The following is a 20973-nucleotide window of genomic DNA, read 5'->3' on the forward strand; positions in this document are numbered from 1 at the left end:
CCTCAAGGTAACCAAGGGAGCGCTCTGTGTCGTATTGGGAGGGGTGTGGGGGGCACTCTTGCAAGCTGTCAGGCACCCTGCTGTCCTAGAATGTATTGGGAGGGGTGTGGGAGGCACTCTTGCAAGCTGTCAGGCACCCTGCTGTCCTAGAATGCTCCTGGATCCATTCTTGAAAGATATCCAACTCTGAAGAAGCTCTTTTAAAGTTAACAGCCTCTGAACAAATTCAGCTATTTATTCTGACCATTTTCATGGCAAGAAGTTGCTAGGATTTGGAGAGTGGGCTAAATAAATGAGCACCCACCCTCATGAAGGTTGCAGAGCTGCAGTGACATCAAAATGGAGTGCAGAAAGTCTTTCTTGTCATCTTTCTCACTCTCCATCTCCCCAGCAAAAATGACAGGTCACCAAAAGGCCTCTATGCAGGATACTAGTGACTATCCTATTAAGAAATGAGATACCCAGCCAGGCATGGTGGCACATAGTGTAATCTCATTGACTTAGGAGGCTGAGGCAGGAGGATTGAAAGTTCAAGGCCAGCCTCAGCAACTTAGTGAGGCCGTGAGAAACTTAGCAAGACCCAGTCTCAAGAAGGGCTGGGGGATGTGGCTCAGTGGTTAAGTACCCCTAGTTCAATCCCTTATATTTAAAAAATAATAATAATAATAATAATTAACCATTTTTTTAAATGGAATAAATTGTTTTTAAAAAGAGGCAAATGATGAAAAAAGTGAAGCAAGAAGTTGATGTGTTGAGAAGAAACAGCAGGTCTTTAAAGTTATGGTCCTTTTTGCCTTGGGTTATTTCTGGCAAAGGAACTGCTCTATTGCTGGCCAGTGCTACTCCATTTCTCTCCTTGCCCCCAGCCTGGGACTCCCTTTACTTTGCTGAGAGATGTGAAAGGCACCATCTACAAGAGGCTTCATATCTCACATGAGCTGTTGTTGGTCCTGGCAGGTTGTATGGCAAGCAGAAGAGTCATCACATTTTGCTTGAACATCTTCCTGCCAGAAACATTCATCCTTCTGCCTGTTTCTCATGTGATAGGACAAGGCCAGAACGTTGTCTTTGAGTCCTTCAGAGAGTGGAGGAAGGACCACACTGGCTTCTAGCAGTGAGAAATGGCCTCCTTCTGGCAAGTGGCACATGCAGGGACCTCCTCATTCTACAGCACCCTGAGGGCTGGGGCCTGAGTTGGTTTTGGGGCCACCGTGGCCTTGTGTCCCAGCTGTGCTCTGAACATCAGTGGAAGCATTTTCTCCCCTGTGGGCATGTTCAGGACTTTTCAGTCCCTCTGGGGGAAAGCCCTTCAGAGCAGGGGTCAGTTACTGTGGCAGCATAGAGAGCATCTTCCCAAGCAGCTCTGGGAGTGTGGGTAACACTGATTAGACTGCCCCAGGTTCCTGAGGGTTCTGGGCTCCAGAGGCAGAGCCTTGGCAGCCCCTGGCGTCCCCAGAGCTTGCCCAGAGGGCTTTGATAACCACCAGCTGTAGTCAGCATTTCCTGGTTCTTCCTCCTCGGGCCTGCCTTTTTATTTGCAAGCAGCATGTTCTTTAGCATAAAGTTTTTAACATTCTGGGTGTATCAGAGACTTTTTTAGAATCTGAAAGCTGTGAGCCCCTCCCTAGAAAATAGACAACAATAGAAAATGTGACACACAGACTCTGGACCCCAGATAAGAGCCCTGGCTTTATGGCTCCCTTTACACCAGTGCTTAGAGATTAAGGACCATGCTTGTGGGGCCTGGGAATAAGTTGCCTCATTTTATATGTTCTGTAAAACAGGCTTTCACATCCAATGCCTTGTGAGAGTTTTTTCCTTGTCTTTTTGGTGTTTTAGTATAATTCTGTACTTCAGTTGTGAAATTATAAAATACCATGCTCATCCTTGGCCTTGTAACTGGGAGTAAACTGTGATCTTAAGTTTCAGTAGCACTCTGAACAACTGCATGCTTATTAATGGTGCTACAACCAAGCATTTTTCACATTTTTTTTTTCAATTTACAAATCAAAGAAAATGTTTATGTGTACAGTGATGGACTTAAAGGCAGACCCCAGTTCAGGCTCTATGAGAGTCTTCATACCCTGCACCCCATCCAGCAACCACCCCATATACCTTCCCCTTCCCTTTGTCTCGTCTTGTCCTAAGAGTCTGTTGGCTGAGGATTCTTTTGGCCTCTTCATTTCTACCTAATTTGTGGAATTCCATTTAGAACTGTGTATAAGTTCATCATTGAGAATGTAATGACTGCTGAAGAGTTGTATTTGATTTTTAAGTGTTATTAATATTGTCCAAGAGTTATATTAAATATATAGAAGTTTGTGGATATGCTGGGTATTGTGTTCCTTAGAACAACTGAGGGAGGGCTGCCCTCACTTCTACCCACAGAACAGGAGACTGTGCCAGACTACCAGGCAGGGCCTGAGATCACTGATTCTCAGGACTGGATGGAGCCTCAGTTATTCATCAAACCTGTCACTATAGCTATGGAAGAGAGGAGACACTGAAGTCCAGAGAGGGGAAGAACCTGCCCAAGGTTGTGGTTTGTGGCCTCTGACTTTGCCCCGCATGTCCCTGGCCCTGTTGTGGGTCTGTGTGCTGAACATCTCCTGTCTAGCCACTCAGCACTGTGGGTCTTAAGTCCAAGTTGTTTCCCTGGTGGCACTGGCTACTGGCCGTCAGGCTCTCATCTTCTCCCCCTGGTGGCCATCAGTGGTCCCCTCATCCTGGCAGGGCTCTGGGCAAGGGCTGGAGTTTCTGAGGAACCCCATTCTCTCGCCAGGCTGTGCCACCCTTTGTGGTTGAGGCCAGGCAGGTGATCCAGAGGTTGGACCAGGATGCTGGAAACGTCACGACATTCAGAACAGAAAAGAATGTGCTTTCCTGCTTGTGCTTATTTCAAGGAACCAAGGCATGCTTCAACATCCTTCTCCTGAACTGTTTTTTCCAATTATCAAAACATTGGTCCAGGCAAGCTTTTTTCTTGCTAAAATTTCCAATTTTATCTTGTTCTTTCAGATATATTAATTATAGTCTCTTTTCTCTCTAGCCTATTAGTAATGCTGATTTTATTGTTCCGGTTGAAATCGATGGAACTATACATCAGGTAAGAAAATCAAAGCTAAATTTGAGTTTCAGTGAGCATTTATTTTAATTATATTCCCTATGAACTTTATTTCTTAATTTCTATTTCAGTGATAATATTATTCAATACAAAACAAACAGACTTTGAATAATAAAATACAATGATTTTTCTGCTTTTCTTTCCTACTCACTTGAATTTGTTTATACCGATTTTATGAGGAAAACTATATCTGTTCATAAATATTTGATGTGCCTGCAAGTTCAAATAGTTCTTTGATTTGATGCAGACTTTCAGAAGTTTCCATCTCCCCCACTGGCCTAGCTTGATAATCTAATTAACTTCCTCATGTAATTGCTTTTGGCTACTCTCCTAGCAGGCAACAGGAAAATCACCAGGTACCCACTGACAGTGAATTCTTGGGGAAAGGTGTTCTTTTCCAATACCAGCTGCTCCAGACTGATCTTGTCACTCCTGCATTCTCCAGTGGATCTTTAGCAAATACCCAACCCTAAAGAAAAAGGGAGAAGGTTTTTGGATCAGCAGGCTGCTGTGAATAAAGATGCCATAGTCAGTTGGCATGCGTCATCTTCATTCTTTGTAATTTTTTCCCTTATGTGCATAAAGCTCTTCCGGAAATAGCTTCATTTATGAACATATTGGAAACATTGCAGGAAAACTGGCCTTGAAGGTTGAAGGGGGTGGCTTTTGTCAGGTTTTCTACAGGGATGATCTGACCATCTTCCTTGCCAGCTCCAGGGTCTTAAAGGGAGAGTTTCTGGCCTCGTATTACAGGAAGAAAAATCTCTCTTGGTACCTGGGCCACGGGCCACAACAGGATGTCTTTCCTTAACAATGTCAGTGCTCTTCAGCTCTCAAGTGCAGGTATTAAAACTGTTGCAGCCTTGGAAACCAGCTGGCCCAGCCACCTCATTGCCCAGATGGGGAGATTGAGACTTAGCCAAGGAGAATGTTGGTTCAAGGTTATATGCAATGGGAAGAACTAAAATGAGAATTCCAGTCTCCTGCCTCCTGGCCCAGGGCTCTTGCCTCATACTCAGGTTCCCCTCCCCTCCCCTCCCCTCCCCACCCACTCCTTGCTTTCTGGCCTGTTCTCCAGGAGATCCTGCCAGGAAACAATCCCTGGGAAGGGTGGATAGGGACTGTCTCTACACTTCATGCTTGTAAAAGTCATCATGGGGCCAAAACTGCAAGCACCTGGGCATTTAACATTTGCAAAAAAAAAAAAAAATCAACTGAATTAACTCAGCATCTGAGAAGCAATTAAGACTTCTGCATCTTGGCTCGTGTTGCAGAGTACTCGTGATGAGACAGACAAAGGAGAGCTGCCCAATGGCATGCAAGCTTTAGGAGAGGAATTAATCCTTCACACCATGTGACTGTGAGCATGCCTGACCTACAGGAGCCACCCCTAGCCTCCCTCCTGTCCGTGCTTTGACTTGCTTGGCAGTAGACACCCCAGGGTCCCTGGGCTGGGGTCAGAAACTCTCCTGAGGGAAGGAAGCCACAGGCGCCAAGAGCAGGAGGACCAAGGCCTTGGCGAAGGCCGTGGCCTCGTTCAAGTAATCCAGGATAGGCTGTGCAGGTCCCAATGGGCCTATTCTTGGTTACTTGCACGGGGACGCGAGCCTGGACGCCGGCATCCAGGCCCAGGACCCTCCTCTCTGCCAGAGGCACCAACGACAGAGTTCCCAAATCAATCCTTTGCATGTAACACAGCTTGCTGTTCAAACAGTACTCCCAAGGACACAGAACCACAGGCTGCAGTCTGTCGCTGGCACTGGTACCAAGGAATCTCCTGGGCACTGTGGGGCATGGATCACTACAGCCACGAGCCCTGTTCTCAACTCCCACCCCAGCCTCCCAGCTCCTCAGAGCTGTGTTGGCACCCTGTGTCTAGGCCACCCTGTTCCTCTGTGCCCTGCTGTGACCCTGAGCCACAGACCCGTGTCCACCCTACTCTGTTAGTCATGAGTTTCCCACCAAGTCCTGTCCTCCCCAGTCCCTGTATCTGGCATATTGAAAGTTACTCGGTTCTAGGTAGAATTCCTCTGCCAGCAGTGTGTCCAGCGTGGAGTACAGAGCCCCCCTGCCTCACCTCTGCTACATCTGCAGTTTATCCACCGTGTTCCATCTGCCATTTAAGGCCTTACATGTGTTGTGACCTGCCTCTCAGTCTTTAGCCACCTCCTGCCCACCTCCCCGTCTTCTCTCATAACCTCGCTGAGCTGGGCATCATCTGACACATTAAGTATTTCAGTTCTCAGGCTTATACTTTCCTCTGCCTGAAAACTTGCTTCTTCTCATTCTTACAGGCCTGGCGAATGCATATTCATCCTTCAGGATCTGGGCCAAATGTTGCCTTCTGTGATTCCCTCCCCTGAATGGGGAGTTAACTCTTTTTAATTTATCCCCCTGCTGTGACTTTCATTATGCCATGTTTTCTTTTATACTTTTGCATGCATCTGCTATAGACTGTGAGCCCTTCAAGGGCAAGGCCTGTGTTTGATTCATCTTTGTAACCACATCAAGCTGAGCACAGAGCTGCAGCTCGGTAAATATGTTGAATTGAATTTTGAAGAGTTTGATTTATTTAGTGAAGTGGCTAATTTCAAAAGAAATTTATTCAGGTTTTAATGGGTTCCTCCCTTCTCCCATTTCCTTTGTCCTCTCACCAGCTTGGCCTTCTCTCCCATCTCCCAATTTCTTCTGATTTCTTCAGGCTCCCTAGTCCAGAGCCCATGTGTGAGCTGAAGCCTCACTGCTGTGCAGCCCTGCCCAGCCTGCCTGGCCAAAAGGCTGCACAGAGCCCAGCCATTCTAGAAAAGGCTACTCTTTACTCAGAGGCCCCCAAGGTGGCTTGTTTATGAGTCCCTGAAGCTGGCTTCACATCTCCCAAAACGTCTTTCTATATCACGCCTGTGGTTTCAAGTAGGCAGCTCGCATGCTGATAAGACCCTTTTTGCCCCTCACCTTCTATTGAGGGGAAGGGTTCTGTTCAGAGTAAGGTGGCAGCTGGAGCAATCCTAGATCTGCCATTCATTTCCAAAAGGACAGCACCCAGACCATGGCCTTTATCCACATGGGGCCTATCCCACAACAGGTGCCAAGAAACACATGTGAAATGAATGAGTGGTTTACACAGACATGGGACCTGCATTCTACTCACTCACTGGCTCTGAAAAATCCCCAAGCCCCTCCATTCTATGGTCAGCTTCCCTTTCCCCTTTAAGAGGGTCATCTACAATGAACTTAGACCTGAACCCCCACCTGGGGAGTGTGCCCTCTGATGCTGTAGTCTGGCCTCTGCAGGCCACACATGGACATGGTGATGGGAGGCAGACACCTTTGGGGCAGTTCTTCGTACAGTGGGCGCTTGGGCCCAGGCATCCCAGCAGCTGCCATGACTGACCAGCTTGCTGCTTCCTGCCGTTGCAGGTGTACGTGCTGAAGCGGCCACATGTGGACGAATTCCTCCAGAGGATGGGGCAGCTCTTTGAGTGTGTGCTCTTTACTGCCAGCTTGGCCAAGGTGCGTCCTATTCCTCACCCAACTCCCAGCCCCAGCTTTCCACTCCCCTCCCCCACCTCTAACTCTGATCTGTCACAAGCCTTTGTTAAGGTGGGGAAAGCTGTTTTTATGGTGACAGGTTCCCACCCAGATGGGACAGACACAGGCCATGTGCACACTGCCAGGCTGAAAGGCTTCTGGTTACCATGGTAACAGGTAGCACTTAGAACAAATGCTCCATGAAGTTGCTGTACACAGCCGCCTGAAGCTGGTTGTCCACGGATGAGAAAAATCACAAATGTCCAGTGTGGCTGTGAAAGGATGGCCGCCTGCTGCAGGCACATTGGTGCCTTCTCGTCCACTGACTGGCATCCAAATGCTAGAGAACCCACACCTTGAGTTTGGGTTACACTGGCTTAGGGGAGGGACAAATGAGAGACACGTGGACAGTCACCCACAGACGTGGGATGGTGAAAGTTCTGGCTCTGCCCTAAGTTGCTGTGTGATCTCAGGTAAGTCACTTCACTTTTGGCATCTTGGTTTCCTCCTCTATAAGTGGGGATAATTCCTTCTGCCTCATAGGGAGGATTAAATTAAACTGCCTGTGTAAAGGGCTTAGCAGGGCACCTGACATGCTGGGCAAGTACTCAGCAAGCACTTGGCTGGGCTCCATGTACTATGCTGGTCATTGTCACAGTGTGGTGCTCCTGATGGTCAGTATTTAGCATCATAAGTGTTAATGGTGATAAAATCATTCAGACATATTTTGATCTTACAACTTATCCATCAGCTACCCTCATCTGACCAAAGAGGTTTCTTTGTCCTCTTCCACTATTTAAGGAAGTAAATGGGTTCTCAAGACCCCCGGTCAGGTTTCAATTCCCCCTTCACAGATGAAACAAGGGCAGGCAGAGTGGGCCCTTGCTCCTCCTCCAAGGTCCTTACCGTGACATCTTTCAAACCCTGATTCTCGTGAGACCAGTGTCGTCCACTTGGTAGCACCACCAGTGTCTTCTTGGGTACCCTGGGGATTCTTGAGTGTCCCCAAAGATGCATTTTGTGGGGCCTAGGTTAGCCAATCTGCCTGTGTGCAGACTTGCTCCAGGGAAACACACACAGTAGATTGCCCCAGTGTGGCCAGCCTCTGGATGGCTCCCCAAACCCTGGTGCCCATGCTCCTGCTCTGTGTGTTGGAGCTTCTGACTCCAGATCCTGGGCACTCTGCTTTGCCAGCCTAGGCATTCCTATCCAGGTCCATCTCTGTGCTGAGCGAGGTGAGAGAGAGCCCCACCTGCACAGCATTCTGCCAGTCTCATCCCAGCACAGAGCCTGCACCTCTGGAAGGGAATCCAAAATGTGGGCTTTAGTTTGCATACCAAGAAGAGAGCGAGGCCTCAGGGAAGGCAAAGTCTTCCCTAGTGGGTAATCTTTCAGATGAGAGGTACCAAGACTAATTGCATCTGCAGCTTCGATGGCTCTTCTGACAGTGCTCTGGGATGCTGAGGAACCTGAAGTAATAATCACAGAAATAAAAAACAGGAAGCTTGCACCAATGCCCTGGACCAGGAGTTGTTTTTTTCTTTGGCAAAATTGAAAACATTTCCTTGGCATTGTCCCCAGTATTTGCTTAAACATCCTTGTTGGGCTTCTCTTCCTGCCCCTCCATCTGTCTCTCCAGTCCTTTTGTTGCTGCTACTCCAGGCTGGCTGGGTGGAATCAGTTCCCAAGGGCAGCCTTACAGCCCCTTTCCTCCCTGATGTCCAAGTTCCACTATGGTGGTCATTGCTTCAGCTCTGGGCTCTGGGCTCTGGGCTCAGCTAAGCTCCCTGCTGGAAGCATTGGTGTACAGCCTCAGAGGCCCCCCACTGGCTGTCAGTGCCCTCTAGGACCCGCATCCTTGTCACACAACCATTTATTCCCCCAGTGCATATTTACTCAGTACTTATTGTATGCCAAACAGTACTAGGCACTGTGAATGTAGCAAAGATCAAGGAGACACAGTGCCTGACCTCATGAGGCCTACATTCTTCACATTCATCTCTCAGGCCTCTGGTCCCCGGATTCATTCGCTTCCCAGAAAGATGAGTGCCAACACCATCAGCAGCAATGATTATGAGGCAGTTAACCATCTTTTCCCATCCAGAGCCAACCCCTAGTAGTCCACCCACTGATGCTTATTTGGCCTCATTGGAACAGTGTGCTGAACTCTGACCCCACTTGGTTAGTAAGAGATAGAGCTATTCCTGGACTCTGCCTCCCTCAGGGTATCTTGGAGAGGAAAAGACTTGCCCATGGACTCAGATGCTATGCATCTCACTGCTGGCCTTCCCAACAGCTGCAGGTACTCCAGTGTTCCTGGCAAAGTTACAGATCCCCAGCAATGCCTGGCTGTGCCCTCACTTTGGTCTTGATGGTGAGGCCTGTCCTCACATCATCCTAGAGGACATGGGCCTCACTCCAGGAGGTGCAGCAATAGACAGTGGAGAATGTTAAGCAAGGGGCTGATGTGATGGGAAGTATGTTTTCCATTGACTGTTCTAACAGCTTTGAGGTAAATGGGCTAGGAAGGGAGGTCCAGCAGGAAAAACATCTCCCAGGCCAGAGAGTAGAGCCTGGCCTAGGGTGGTAGCAGTAAAACTAGAGAGATGCAGGTGGAGTCCGGATATTTTTGAAGGTAAAACTGCTAAAGATATTCTGTGGATTAGATGTAAGAAATGGAAGAGTCCAGTGCATCTTAATACATGGAGAGAAAAATAACCGGGATCCTAAAACACTTCCAGTTATTAAATCACCTTTTAAAAAAAAAAAAAAATAGTCTGGGTATTGCTGCAGTAGGCCAGGGTCTCTGGCTCTTCTGGGCACCCAGCCTTAATTCGCAACACCTTCTTTCTAGTATGCAGACCCTGTGGCTGACCTCCTAGACCGCTGGGGTGTGTTCCGGGCCCGGCTCTTCAGAGAGTCCTGTGTTTTCCATCGTGGGAACTACGTGAAGGACCTGAGTCGCCTGGGTCGGGAGCTGAGCAAAGTGATCATCGTGGACAATTCTCCTGCCTCCTACATCTTCCATCCTGAGAATGCAGTAAGTAGCCCTAGAGAACAAGATGGCAGGGCTGCATCTGAGCTGTCTTGGCAGGCGAGTACCCCCACGAGAAGGTCTTGGAGCCTTTTCTTGGTTAAATCCCAGCTCAGCCTCTTAGCAGTTGCAGGACATCAGTCAAGTTATCTCACCTCACTGAGCCTCAGTTGCATCACCTGTCAAGTGGGAATTCTGGGAATGCCGATCTTGTAGGGTTGATAGGGGATTTGGTGGGCAGTAGGTGAAAAGCAGCGGCTAGAGCAGGGCTTGCCCTGGTAAGCACTCCACCTACCCGTTTCTCCTTAGTACTCCGGGGAGGGTACTTGTGGAGGGTTGTCTGCTGTTAACCTCACGCAGCTGGCTGCTGCCCAGCACTTCGTGACCCCTGTAGCAGATTCAACAGGCTGGGTGACCCCTAAAGCACAAGTATACCTTAAACAAGGATGAATAAACACTTCGATAAGGTCTTCAGATAAGACTGTCGGCTTATACCTCATAATGATGTCTGAGAAGCACCCCGTGGGAACAGTTCTTACATAAACCCCCTGGAGCACGGCAGCTCCCAGTGCCTCCTCAGTAGGGGACAGCCTCCCTTCACCCGCCCAGTGCTCTTCCAGAGGAACAGAAATCAGCCACTGCCGGCCTCTCAGCAGTGCCTGCAACAACCAGCCCTTCTGCTCTGGTGATTCCCCTGGGGAATCTATACACACACACACACACACACACACGTGCGCGCGTACACGCACGCCTCTCAGACTCATCCAGGCTTACAGAGGTCCCCTCCTCAGGTCCAGAACTCTAGCCACACTTAGTAACAAAAAAAATTCAAATGATTCACTTAGCTGGTGTGATATTGTTGTTTGAATACTTACTCAAAATGTATTGTTTTACATATAATACTTTAACAAGTAAATCAAATTCAACATAGTACATTTGGTTATGTCAGATAAGGGATAAAAGATAGATTTTAAAAAGAGATAATAGATAAGATTTTTTAAAAAGATATTTTTTTTTCTTCTTTGAGTACTGGGGATGGACAGAGCTGCATCTCCAGCCCTTTTTATTTTTATTTTGAGGCAGGTTCTTGCTAAGTTTCCCAGGCTAGCCTTCAACTTGTGATCCAACACAGTAGCTTCTTACATTATCTACTATTCACACTATATTCATTGTGTCCCATCATCACAAAATGTTTTATTTCATCTGAATTGTTTGAATCAAGATCCAAAAAAGGCCCATGCATTGCATTGGTTAATTCTTTTGTAATTTGAACATCTCTTCCTTTCTGTCTCATTCTTCTATGCCATTGGTTTGTTGAAGGTTTGGTTATTTTTCTTATACAAATTTTCTGCATTCTGAGTCTGCCTATTTGCTGTGGTTTGGTGGTGTTACGTATATTTTTCCAGCTGCCCTATATCCTTTAAACAAGAAGATAGATCTCTGTATACTATTTGGTTAGATTCAGGCTCATTTCTTTTCTCTCTCTTTTTTTTTTTTTTTTTTGTCCACAAATACAAATACATCATAGGTGATATTGCATACTTTCTATGAAATCATACCAGGAGGCATATAATGTCAGATTGCCCCTAAAGATTTAAAGTTGGTCATTGGGTTCATCCATTATAAAGTTCCCTATTAATCTTTCACCTCATAATCATAGCAGTTGTTGTGTAAATCCACTATTTCATTCAGAATTGCAAAATGTTTGATTTCTAAATCTTATCATTCCTTATGCCTTTTTTGGCCAGACATCTTCTAAAAAAATAAAACAGAACTGGCCATGTTGTCTATTTGCTTTCCATAAAATACAGTTTGAATGTTTGAATAGGGAAAGCAGTATAAAGTCTTAGTTTTTTTCCTTTAATTTTGCAGTTTTAGGCTAATAAGTTTATGTGTGTATGTGCACACACACACGTGTGTGTGTATTAGAGTAATGAGCTCTAACGATCTCCAGAAGTAGCCAGTGAATTTTAGTATTATATGTGCTCATAGATTTTTTTTATTGTTTCAGTCCAATCTGTTTATTATTATTTTGGATGCTCACATTTTTGCCTTTGACCAACGGAGACTCCTCCAAATAACAATAATATTTGATAGCCTGCTTTGCTTTCTGATACCAGATGTTCCAGGCCAGGGACTGGGAGTGTAGTTCCTTAGTAGATTGTGTACTTAACATTCGCAAGGCTCTGGGTTCCATCCCCAGCACAAAAAGAAGAAGAAGAGACGTTCCAGGCTGTTTTTGAACATTTCTTAGTTCAGTCCTGAAATCAGCCAGTTTTCTGTGAATCTTGGTCCCCGTTAGTGGAAATGGTGTTTAGAGGTCACAATTGGGATGGCATGTCCTTTACTTTTAATCATATAACAAATCGGAGCTTTAAAAAAAAAAAAGAACCAAAATACTTATTTCTTAGAAAGAAAAATAAATTATAAATTCATACTGGTTTTTCCAATTCAACGTTAAGATTACAGAACTTTTATTTTACTTCTTTGTTTTTGTATGTGAATCTCTCTCATGATGAAATGCTTGATTTCTAAGGATATTAACATAATTACGTGTTTGATTTTTTTTCTATACTATATATTTAAGTCAAAATAGCAGTTCTGATATTAATTACGGATAGTAAAAATTGAATGCAGCTTAGGGGTTTTTGGAGAGATGTACAGTCAGATACCATATTTGAAATTACTGGGATATACTCAGTAGTAGGACACTCTCCTGGCATCTACAAGGCTCTGCAGTTGATCCCCAGCACTTGGGGAACAACAAAAAAAAATCACTTGAAGTAATTCTCTGTGTGATCATGTCACCCCTAGCCTTATATAACTTAGGTTCATTTGTTAATTGCCTTTCTCCTAATGGTTTGATTTTCTTTTAATTATGTAACACATTTACATGATTCAAAACTATCATTGAAGATCTAGAGAATCTTCCATTTAGAGAAGTCGTTTTTCCTGCCCTCCTCCATTCTCTTTTCCTCCTAGAAGTGTTCATTTTTCTATTAATTCTTATATTGTTTATTTTTCAAAATTACATGAATTTTTATGTTTCTGTTTATAAAATTTGATTTGTAAAAAGGTCAAAATGTGGCTTGTACACCTTTTCAGTTTTCTTAAATTTCTTTTTAAATCTTTTCTCTACACCCCTGGCTGCCACCAACCACCACCCCCCTCTACTTCTCAGCCTAAAATTAAGGAGAAATCCTACCTTTGCCCATCCTTCAGAATGCCCTGGAATCTTATGCTTCCACTTTTACCTTTTCATTGCTAAGCATGGGGGAAATGCATCCCTGTCTTTGCCATGCAGCACAGCACAACTTTAAGTAGAAGCCTCCTGTGCTTAGACAGCGCCTCCTGGTTTCAGGAGTTGGCACATCACCTCTGGATCCGTTTGCTCCCAGGTGCAAGGAGCTGACTTGGTGCTATATAAAGAGCTTTATGAAACTGCAAATAGCAAGCCTAGTGCTTTGGCTGCCTCTCCTGTGGCAGGAGAATAAAACAGGCAAATGCACATGGACTGGGTACACTTTGCCTCTTGAGTGATCCTGAAGCCACATAGCTCTGGACTGACCTTGTTTAGAACAGGGGAACAAGCAGAATGATGGTCATGAAGTTGATGATGATGATTTCTAGATACTAATCCTCTTTACCAAAACATATGATAAAAGTCTGGGGACCCAGTCAGGTTGGGAACAGCCCCAGCCCCTGGGTACAGTTGTGCTACCTGCCCCACCCACTGTCTTCCAGGTGCCTGTGCAGTCCTGGTTCGATGACATGACGGACACGGAGCTGCTGGACCTCATCCCCTTCTTTGAGGGCCTGAGCCGTGAGGACGACGTGTACAGCATGCTGCAGAGGCTCTGCAATAGGTAGCCCCGGCCTCGGCCCACCTCCTGCCTCTGCACTCTGGAACCTCTGGCCTCAGCTCCCTGGAGCTGAAAGTGAGGAGACTCCATGCTCCAGGCCACAGGGTGAATGTGGCCATGCCTACCTGTTTTGTTTTTTAAGAACAGAAACAACTATTTTAAAAAGAACTCTTTTAACAAATTTCATAAAGCGACATGCATTTTACTGGATTTGCTTTTCTTAAAACATACCAAAAAGAAAAAAAAATGGGGGGTAAAAAAGCTTGATATCTATCAGAACTTCCTTTCAACTGTTCTCCCCTCCAAACAGACAACCTGTCCCCTTCTGTCTCAGCTCAGAGCAGCTGACCCAACTCAGAATCTCTTTCCTACAGGATGAAGTGCCTTTTTGAATGTTATTTTAAGCTGAGAGTTAATTTTTCTACACAAACATATTTCCAGACATCTTTTAGCCTTTTATTGTCTTAGATACTCTGAGAAGATGAACATGACAATTTTCTAGAACCTGGTAGTGTGTGTATAATGGGGTGGGGGGTGAGGGAGGGAGAGTCATTGATGCCTGTTTCCCAACAGGTGTGACTTTGCTCTGATGACCCATGGCATGCTGCAGGGTCAGGCTCCCATTGACAGGAGTTTTTTGTGACTACGTCATTGTCTCCACTCATTTCTGACCCAGTTTGGAATGTATCTGCAATTGTGTGGCTCAACATTTTAGGAAACAATATTCTTTTATATTATGATTTCTGATGATGACAAATTTTGTCTTGAGGTCACATTTTCCCCTTGAAAAGTGACATCACACCCTTGAAAAGTGACATCACATCACTTCTGCTTTCACACCACTGCCATATCTTCTGTGTGTTTTTTGCTGTTCTGCTGTTATTGGTTTTGGTAGAACAGTTACGAGAAACCCTGAAACCCTTGGATACAAAAAAAAAAAAAGCCTGTTTATTGAATTTTAATTCCTTTCCTTTCCAAAAGCTGGATATACATGGAGCTGTTTGGGAATTTTCTTTGCTGCTACCGTGCTGCCACCAAATGGAATTGACCAGCGGCTGTTACACTGTTCTTTGCCACTGTGCCTATGCTCAGAACATGCTCACTGCTAAGCTGCAAACTTGGATAGGGTCAAAAACGGGTGTCCCACCCCATGGCAGACTGCACCAACTGTGTTCCTTCCCTGGCACTGGCCGCCAAGAATACAGAAGTGTACAGAGGCACAAGGGCCAGAGCACCACACAGCTGTAATATTTAACTTTGAACTGCAGTCAACATCAGGTCCTCTGATGAGCTGACTGTTTTCACTGGAGAACCAGTGGCCTCAACCAGCCACCAGTTTTATGTGGCCCGAGTCCATCTCTTGGTCTCCTTGGAAGCACAGCTATTTTGAGCCAAAAGTGGGGAAGCCTGTCTAGCTGGGAGACCCACTCCAAACCAGAGAGAAGAAGGGCTCCTCCTCTGAGCCAGGCTCTCTTCTCAGCCTCTCCCAGTTTGGTGTTTAAGCAGTGCCATGTTCCTTGTTTGACAACAAGACAGTCTATAAAGTATTGCTTTTCGAAATAATTTTAAAAAACCCTTTTGTTTTGGCACCATTGCCTTAGTCCTCTGTGGGTTGTCCTCAGCCAGAGTGCTGGTGGGAGTGACTGGCTCTAGCAAGGTGCAAATCTAGGGGTCAGAGTAAGATTCTTCTTGTGCTTTCCACTCAGAAAATAATGAAGCCAGCTGCCAGTCGTATCCTCCCCACAGCACTTTGGTCTGTTGAGTGCTGTGCATTCAGGAGAGAATATTCAGGGGTAACCGGGTCTCCTGACATTCGAAGTGTTCCAAACCCAGTAATCCATATGCCAGTTAAAATAGAAACAGCCCCTTGCTAGACATTGCCACAGATAATGACAGTTACATGGCAGATCTGTCCATGTCATAAACCTTCATTTAGAAAAACAGTCATTAAATGACCCCACTGCCTTAAATGTCTTGAATGTTCCAGTCAAGTGTCTGTCAGGTGTTGATATCCACCCAGAACTAGGCCCTAAGGAGCCTTAGCCCTCCACCATGCCCCCTTCCATGTTGGCCAGCACAGGGCCTCACTTAGAAGAGGGGCAGAGAGGATTAAAATTCCAGAATATTTCAGGGGAGTGCTCCCCTTCTGGCAAGTGGAGTTAAACACATGTCAGGCTTGAGCCAAACCCTTCACCTCCCAGCTCCTGCACCTGGGAGTGCAGTTCATGCCATTGCACTAATCCAGTGTGGAGCTATTGGGAAGGGAGCCCAGTTCCTGCCACCACAGACACAGAATGTCATGGGAGGACGACCAAAACCTCTGAGGGTTCTGGAATCTGTGCACCTTATTTGACCACACTCCAAAATTCCGTTTTTATTTTAATCCTTGATTCTGCTCTGTGTACATAATCAAATTATCTATATCTATATATATATTTTTAATCATCTACATGTAAATGAAGCAATAGAATTCTAACAAGGCCAAGAAATGAGGCAAATGGGGTTTATGGTTTTTAAAGGTAAATACGGGTATTGTTTTTAATTATTACCTTTTATTAAATTGTGGGCTTTAAAACCTAATGAAACCTATTATCTACTTCTCTGTGCCATATATTTCCCACGTTACCAAATGCTCAGACTTTTTTAAGCTACAATGAAGTCTGACCTCCAGTTTCCATGGTCCTCTCAGTACCAGATTACAATGTAGCCTCCTGGGCAAGTATTTTTTACATTAAGATCTGGGACAGGATTCCTTGGGTTTGTGGACTCCCGCCACTATGATGTTACGACATCTTTGGCCAGGCCTAGAGCTGGGGGTGCCCAGGCACTCCTGATAACATTAAGGCTCCGTCTTCCATTGCTCTGGAATCCTATGTGTTGGTCTGTGGTTTCACATACTAGCTGTTTTTAAACAATGCATTTGTATACTAATAATAAACACCACCTGTCATGGTTGATGGTTGGTGGGGAATCTCCTTTGACATGGTGCAATTTTGATGAGATGACTTTGGGGACATGGTGCCCCAATGACACTGACTTGTCACGGTTGCAGCATTTGAACTTTGGGTGTAAAGGAGAAGTCTGTAAGTCTATGTGTTGGCAACAATTTACAACCCTGTATTTTAAAGATGGCTTTCTAATAAAATCCAGAAACACACAGCCCTATGGTCAAACACTCGTGACGTTTATGCCTCTGCTTCTAAAGGTGCTGTGCTGGACAGTTGGCATGCCAGGGGTTGAGAAGAACGGATGGCTTGATGCATTTGCAGTTACCTGTACAAAATGGACTGGCTGCCTCTGTTCCTATTTTACTGTAAATCTGATGGTGTCTGTTCCAGGTCCATTCTCCCAGGAGCTTCTCTGCAGACTAACCCCCCCACCCCCGCAAGCAGCAGAGATGTTGGTGTCTGGGAAGTCATGGGTTTCTGATGGACATTTGAACATGATGAACAATCCAGCATTACTTTGGACTGTGCACGTTTCCAGGGGCGAGTGTTGTCAATCAAGAGGTTTGCAATGATTTCCTTCCTGCCAAAAATAAACACGTGAAACTACACTCTCTTGTGGATCAGTGGCAGCGCCTCTCCTCCCTCCATGCTGCCCCCTGCACAGCCTCATGCCAGCACCTTGAGTCTCCTAGTGTCACCACTTCTGGAGAGCAGGGTGGATGGGAGCCAGGCTGCAAGACCCCAGGGAACCACAGGCCTTGACCCCAGGGGAAGCTAGAAAACCAAATTGCCTGTCATCCAAAAAGTTACAGCTGTTTGGCCCCCTGGCTTCCTCTCCCCAGATGGAAGCAGTCTGGCTCACCATCCTCCCACAAGGACTCCAGCCCCACCGAGAGGCTTCTAGATACAGCATGAGAGAATCGTGGTCCCCCACCCTGTGCCATAAGAGCCACAGGCGTTGTATATACAGATACTCCTCAAGGACACTAGCTAAGATACTGTGCTTACTAGAAGAATGGCGAGGAGTCAGAAAAGCAGGGATGTAGCAGACAATTTGCTTACAGTGAGACATCCTGCAGATATTACCCTCAGCCCTGCCCTTCTCCGTGTGAAGATGAGAGAAGCAGCAAGGGCCTCTCTCTCAGGACTCCTGGCATGGCCTCATCACTCTCAGGACCTTGTTTCTTCATAATGATATTTAATTCAGAAAACAACACCAGTGTCCACCATCTCATCAGATAAGCCACTGAGACAAAGCTCGGCAGTCTCTGTTCTGTCACAGGATACTAGGTTCTGCCAGACACATCCAGTCAGCCCTCACAACCATGGGGTGTTGTATCCTAATTCAGCCAACCAGAGATCAGAAAGATTCAGAAAACTGCATCAGTATGGAACCTGTACAGGTGTCATGATTTCCTAAATAACAACTATTTACATAGCATTTATATTAGGTGTAATCAAGGGATGATTTAAAGTATACACAAGGATGTGCATAGGTTACTTGCAAAAATTCCACTTTATTTAAGGGGCTTGATTTGGGTACCCAAGGGGAGTCCTAAAACCAATCCCCTGCAGATACAGAGGGATGGCTCTCTTCATCCCTGACAACCCAGGCACAGTATGTGTGTTGGTCAGCTTTCTCTCTCTGGAACAGAGTACCTGAGAAAAAAGAAAGGAGAAAAATTTTATTTTGGCTCATGGTTTCAGTGGTTTCAGTCTGTGGTCACTGGCTTCATTGCTTTGGGCTGAATGGAGGCAGAACATCATGGCCAGAGGGCTTTGGCAGAAGAAAGGCTGCTTACCTCATGCCAGGAAGCAGAGACGAAGGAGCTGGGGACAAGATACAGTCCCCAAGAGCACTCCCTAGGTTCAACTCCCTCCCTTCCACCTTCTGCAGTTTCCACTGCCTCCCAGTAGTTCATTCCCATTATGAGTCCCTCACTGGGCTAATCCATGGAGGAAGTCAGAGCCCTCATGATCCACCACTGCACACTGCTGCACTGGGGACCAAGCCCTCAACGCATAAGCCTTTGAGGACATCCAGATCTAGACCATACCAGTGTGTGTCTAGTCCAGGAGACAATCCAGTATGTTCCTAGAGACTCTACAGCAAATATCCCACTGCTAGTCTGTGCTGTGTCCTACTTCAGTCTTCACAGCTGGGCAGCCAGAGAGAAGTCATTTCTGGCTACAACTCCTTGGCTGGGTCCCTTGTCCTATGTCTTTCCTTCACTCTGCTCCCTAGCCTTCTCTTTCCCTCCTCTTGACTTCTCTGCCATCAGCTCTATCCCCAGGGTGGCTTCATAACTTAGCATGCAAGCAGATAATGGCTGAGAGTGGTGGCAGCCCCAGGCTGCATGTCCTAGTAAGCATCAAAGGTCACAAGAGGGCACTTATTTGGCACTTGGGCACACTGAGATTTCCCCTCCTGAAATTTTCCAGAATAAACACGGCTCATCTGTAATACAGGACCAAGGAATGAGAGGAAGACTGGGAGGATGGAAAAGAGCCACTGGGAAAAGACAAGAGCCGTGACATCAGGTTAGCTGAGCAACAGTCTGTTGAACCTACGGATAAGTAATGCATTGGAGCTAATGGCAGAGCCCCCAGGTTCATCAGGGATGCTTGTGTGGTAATCCCGTGCCATACACAGCTGTGGATCAAGAGGCCGCTGGAGGCCCAGGGCCACCCACTAGTACAGCCAGCCAGCCAGCCTGATCTGGACCCCAAGCTGTCAGATGGAGGACAAATGGAAATGGGCCCCAGAGCTTTCCACCCAAACCTCCTTTAAAGCTCTAACTCTGGCTGCATGTTAGAATCACCAGATGGTGGGTTCCATCCCTAGCATCTCTCTCTCTCTCTCTCTCTCTCTCTCTCTCTCTCTCTCTCTCTCACACACACACACACACACACACACACACACACACACACAATATCACTGGAGCTCTTAAAGATTCAGATCCCAACCACTTAAATTCAAATTTCTGAGGGCCAGCACTTGCACTGTGCTTATTTTAAGCCCCTCAGAGGACCAGAGTTGCAGTAATGCTATGGAGGAAAAGCAAGTTGCCTAAAACTTCCAGGCCTGATGCCCAGCTATGGCAAAGGATCTATGGGCATGGGGAACGGCCTGGGTTGCTTTCCCTAAAAGGTCATACATGTTCATTGCTAAGAATTAGGGAAATCCGGAAAAGTAGAGAAAGCCTCACCTGGGCACCTGGAGCTTCTCCCAAAGTGAAAATGAGGAAGGGGCCTGATGAGAGCCCTGGTTCTGACAGCACTGTGCTGTCACACGAGATGGAGAGCAGGGCAGATTTCCACTGCACATCTGAGCCCTGGTCACACTGCCCAGGAACAGAACCCAGCTGTGGAACCTCCTGTACAAGGGCGGGTGACTGTTCTGACCCAAGCCTGTCTGTTGGGTGTGCTGCCAGGCAATACCACACACCCCTTGTCACATGGACAAGTGAGTGACACCCCCTTGCAGGGGCCAAGGGCCAGCCTTTGGTCTGTTCTGAACACCCTGGGATTCCCACAGTATTGTTCCTTGGTGGTCCCGCTCTGGGGACTGAGTCACTGCTCCTCCCACAACCTGCAGCCCCCCTCCCGTGGGCCCCTTGCTGCTCCACTGCAGAGCTAGGGCCCAGGATGTCTGCAGGCAGCCGGCTCCAGAACCCCAGTCGGCAGTTCCCGCTCCCCCTCCTTGTCCCTCAGGAGGGTCTCCTGGGGAGGAAGTACCTTGGAAGGCCTGGGATAAGACCAGGACACCACTAGGGAGTGGGACCCAGGGTACCTGAGGGAGGCTGGGAGGGGTGGGTTTTCCCAGGACCACTCCTCCACCTGGGTCAATATTGACACAGAGCAGGTTGGACTTGGCAGGAACAAAGTAGCTCTGGGAACCTGCCAGGTGAGGTTGGTGGTAGATCCCTAAGCACCATAGACAGGAAGAGGTTGTGAGACTAGGTACTCAGCGCCAGTTCATTTCCATAGGGGAGGTTGGGATAGGGGAGGATGACCATGAGACGGTGAGCAATAGAGGGAGGGGTGGTAGCACCCTCTTCTTCCTCTGGGAAAGGGAAAAGGGAGAGGCTGGCCCCCGTCCCTCTCGTTCTGCCTGTGAGCCTACTCTGAGTCTCAGTTTTCCCCTCTGTGCCAAGGTGTGATGGAGACAGAGATTATTCAGGGCAGACACAAAAGACCAGGCCCTTTGCCCTCCTGCTATCTCTCTTGGGCTGGGATCACAGGTGGTCTACTGATGTGATTCTGGGATGGGGTAGGTCTGCCCAGGCGGTGTCCCCTGGGTCCCAGGGTCCAGATAATTCTGAGGGGAGGGGACTTGGAGAGGTCCTAGTGCCTTCCTTAAGCTGCTGGGACTATGCAAGGTGGGATGTCCTGCCCAGAATGGAGTTTGCAGTGGTTACATCTCTGTGGCCTCTCAGAGGAGGAAATAGCTCAAAGAGTCTGAGAAATGTCTCC

General features: G+C 46.9%; 1 protein-coding gene across 4 annotated transcripts in view; it reads left to right on the forward strand.

Annotated features, from left to right (window-relative positions):
- Ctdspl (CTD small phosphatase like) overlaps positions 1–17105 on the forward strand; it is a 115514-nt gene extending 98409 nt beyond the window's left edge. For 2 of the 4 annotated variants that reach the window (XM_046436879.2, XM_046436881.2), the window contains 4 exons: positions 3050–3106; positions 6542–6634; positions 9507–9692; positions 13431–17105. In XM_046436879.2, the coding sequence (XP_046292835.1) occupies positions 3050–3106; positions 6542–6634; positions 9507–9692; positions 13431–13556 (462 nt within the window). In that variant the 3' untranslated portion in view covers positions 13557–17105. Of the gene's footprint in view, positions 1–2782; positions 2971–3049; positions 3107–3458; positions 3677–6541; positions 6635–9506; positions 9693–13430 lie in introns of those variants that run through there. The other 2 variants (XM_058576765.1, XM_058576764.1) reach the window with 1 other exon arrangement.
- The last annotated feature ends 3868 nt before the right edge of the window (positions 17106–20973 follow it).

This window comes from Marmota monax, unplaced genomic scaffold (assembly GCF_021218885.2).
Source record: "Marmota monax isolate L192 unplaced genomic scaffold, Marmota_monax_Labrador192_F-V1.1 WCK01_AAM20220418_F8-fsc00021, whole genome shotgun sequence".
Taxonomy (NCBI): Eukaryota; Metazoa; Chordata; class Mammalia; order Rodentia; family Sciuridae; genus Marmota; species Marmota monax.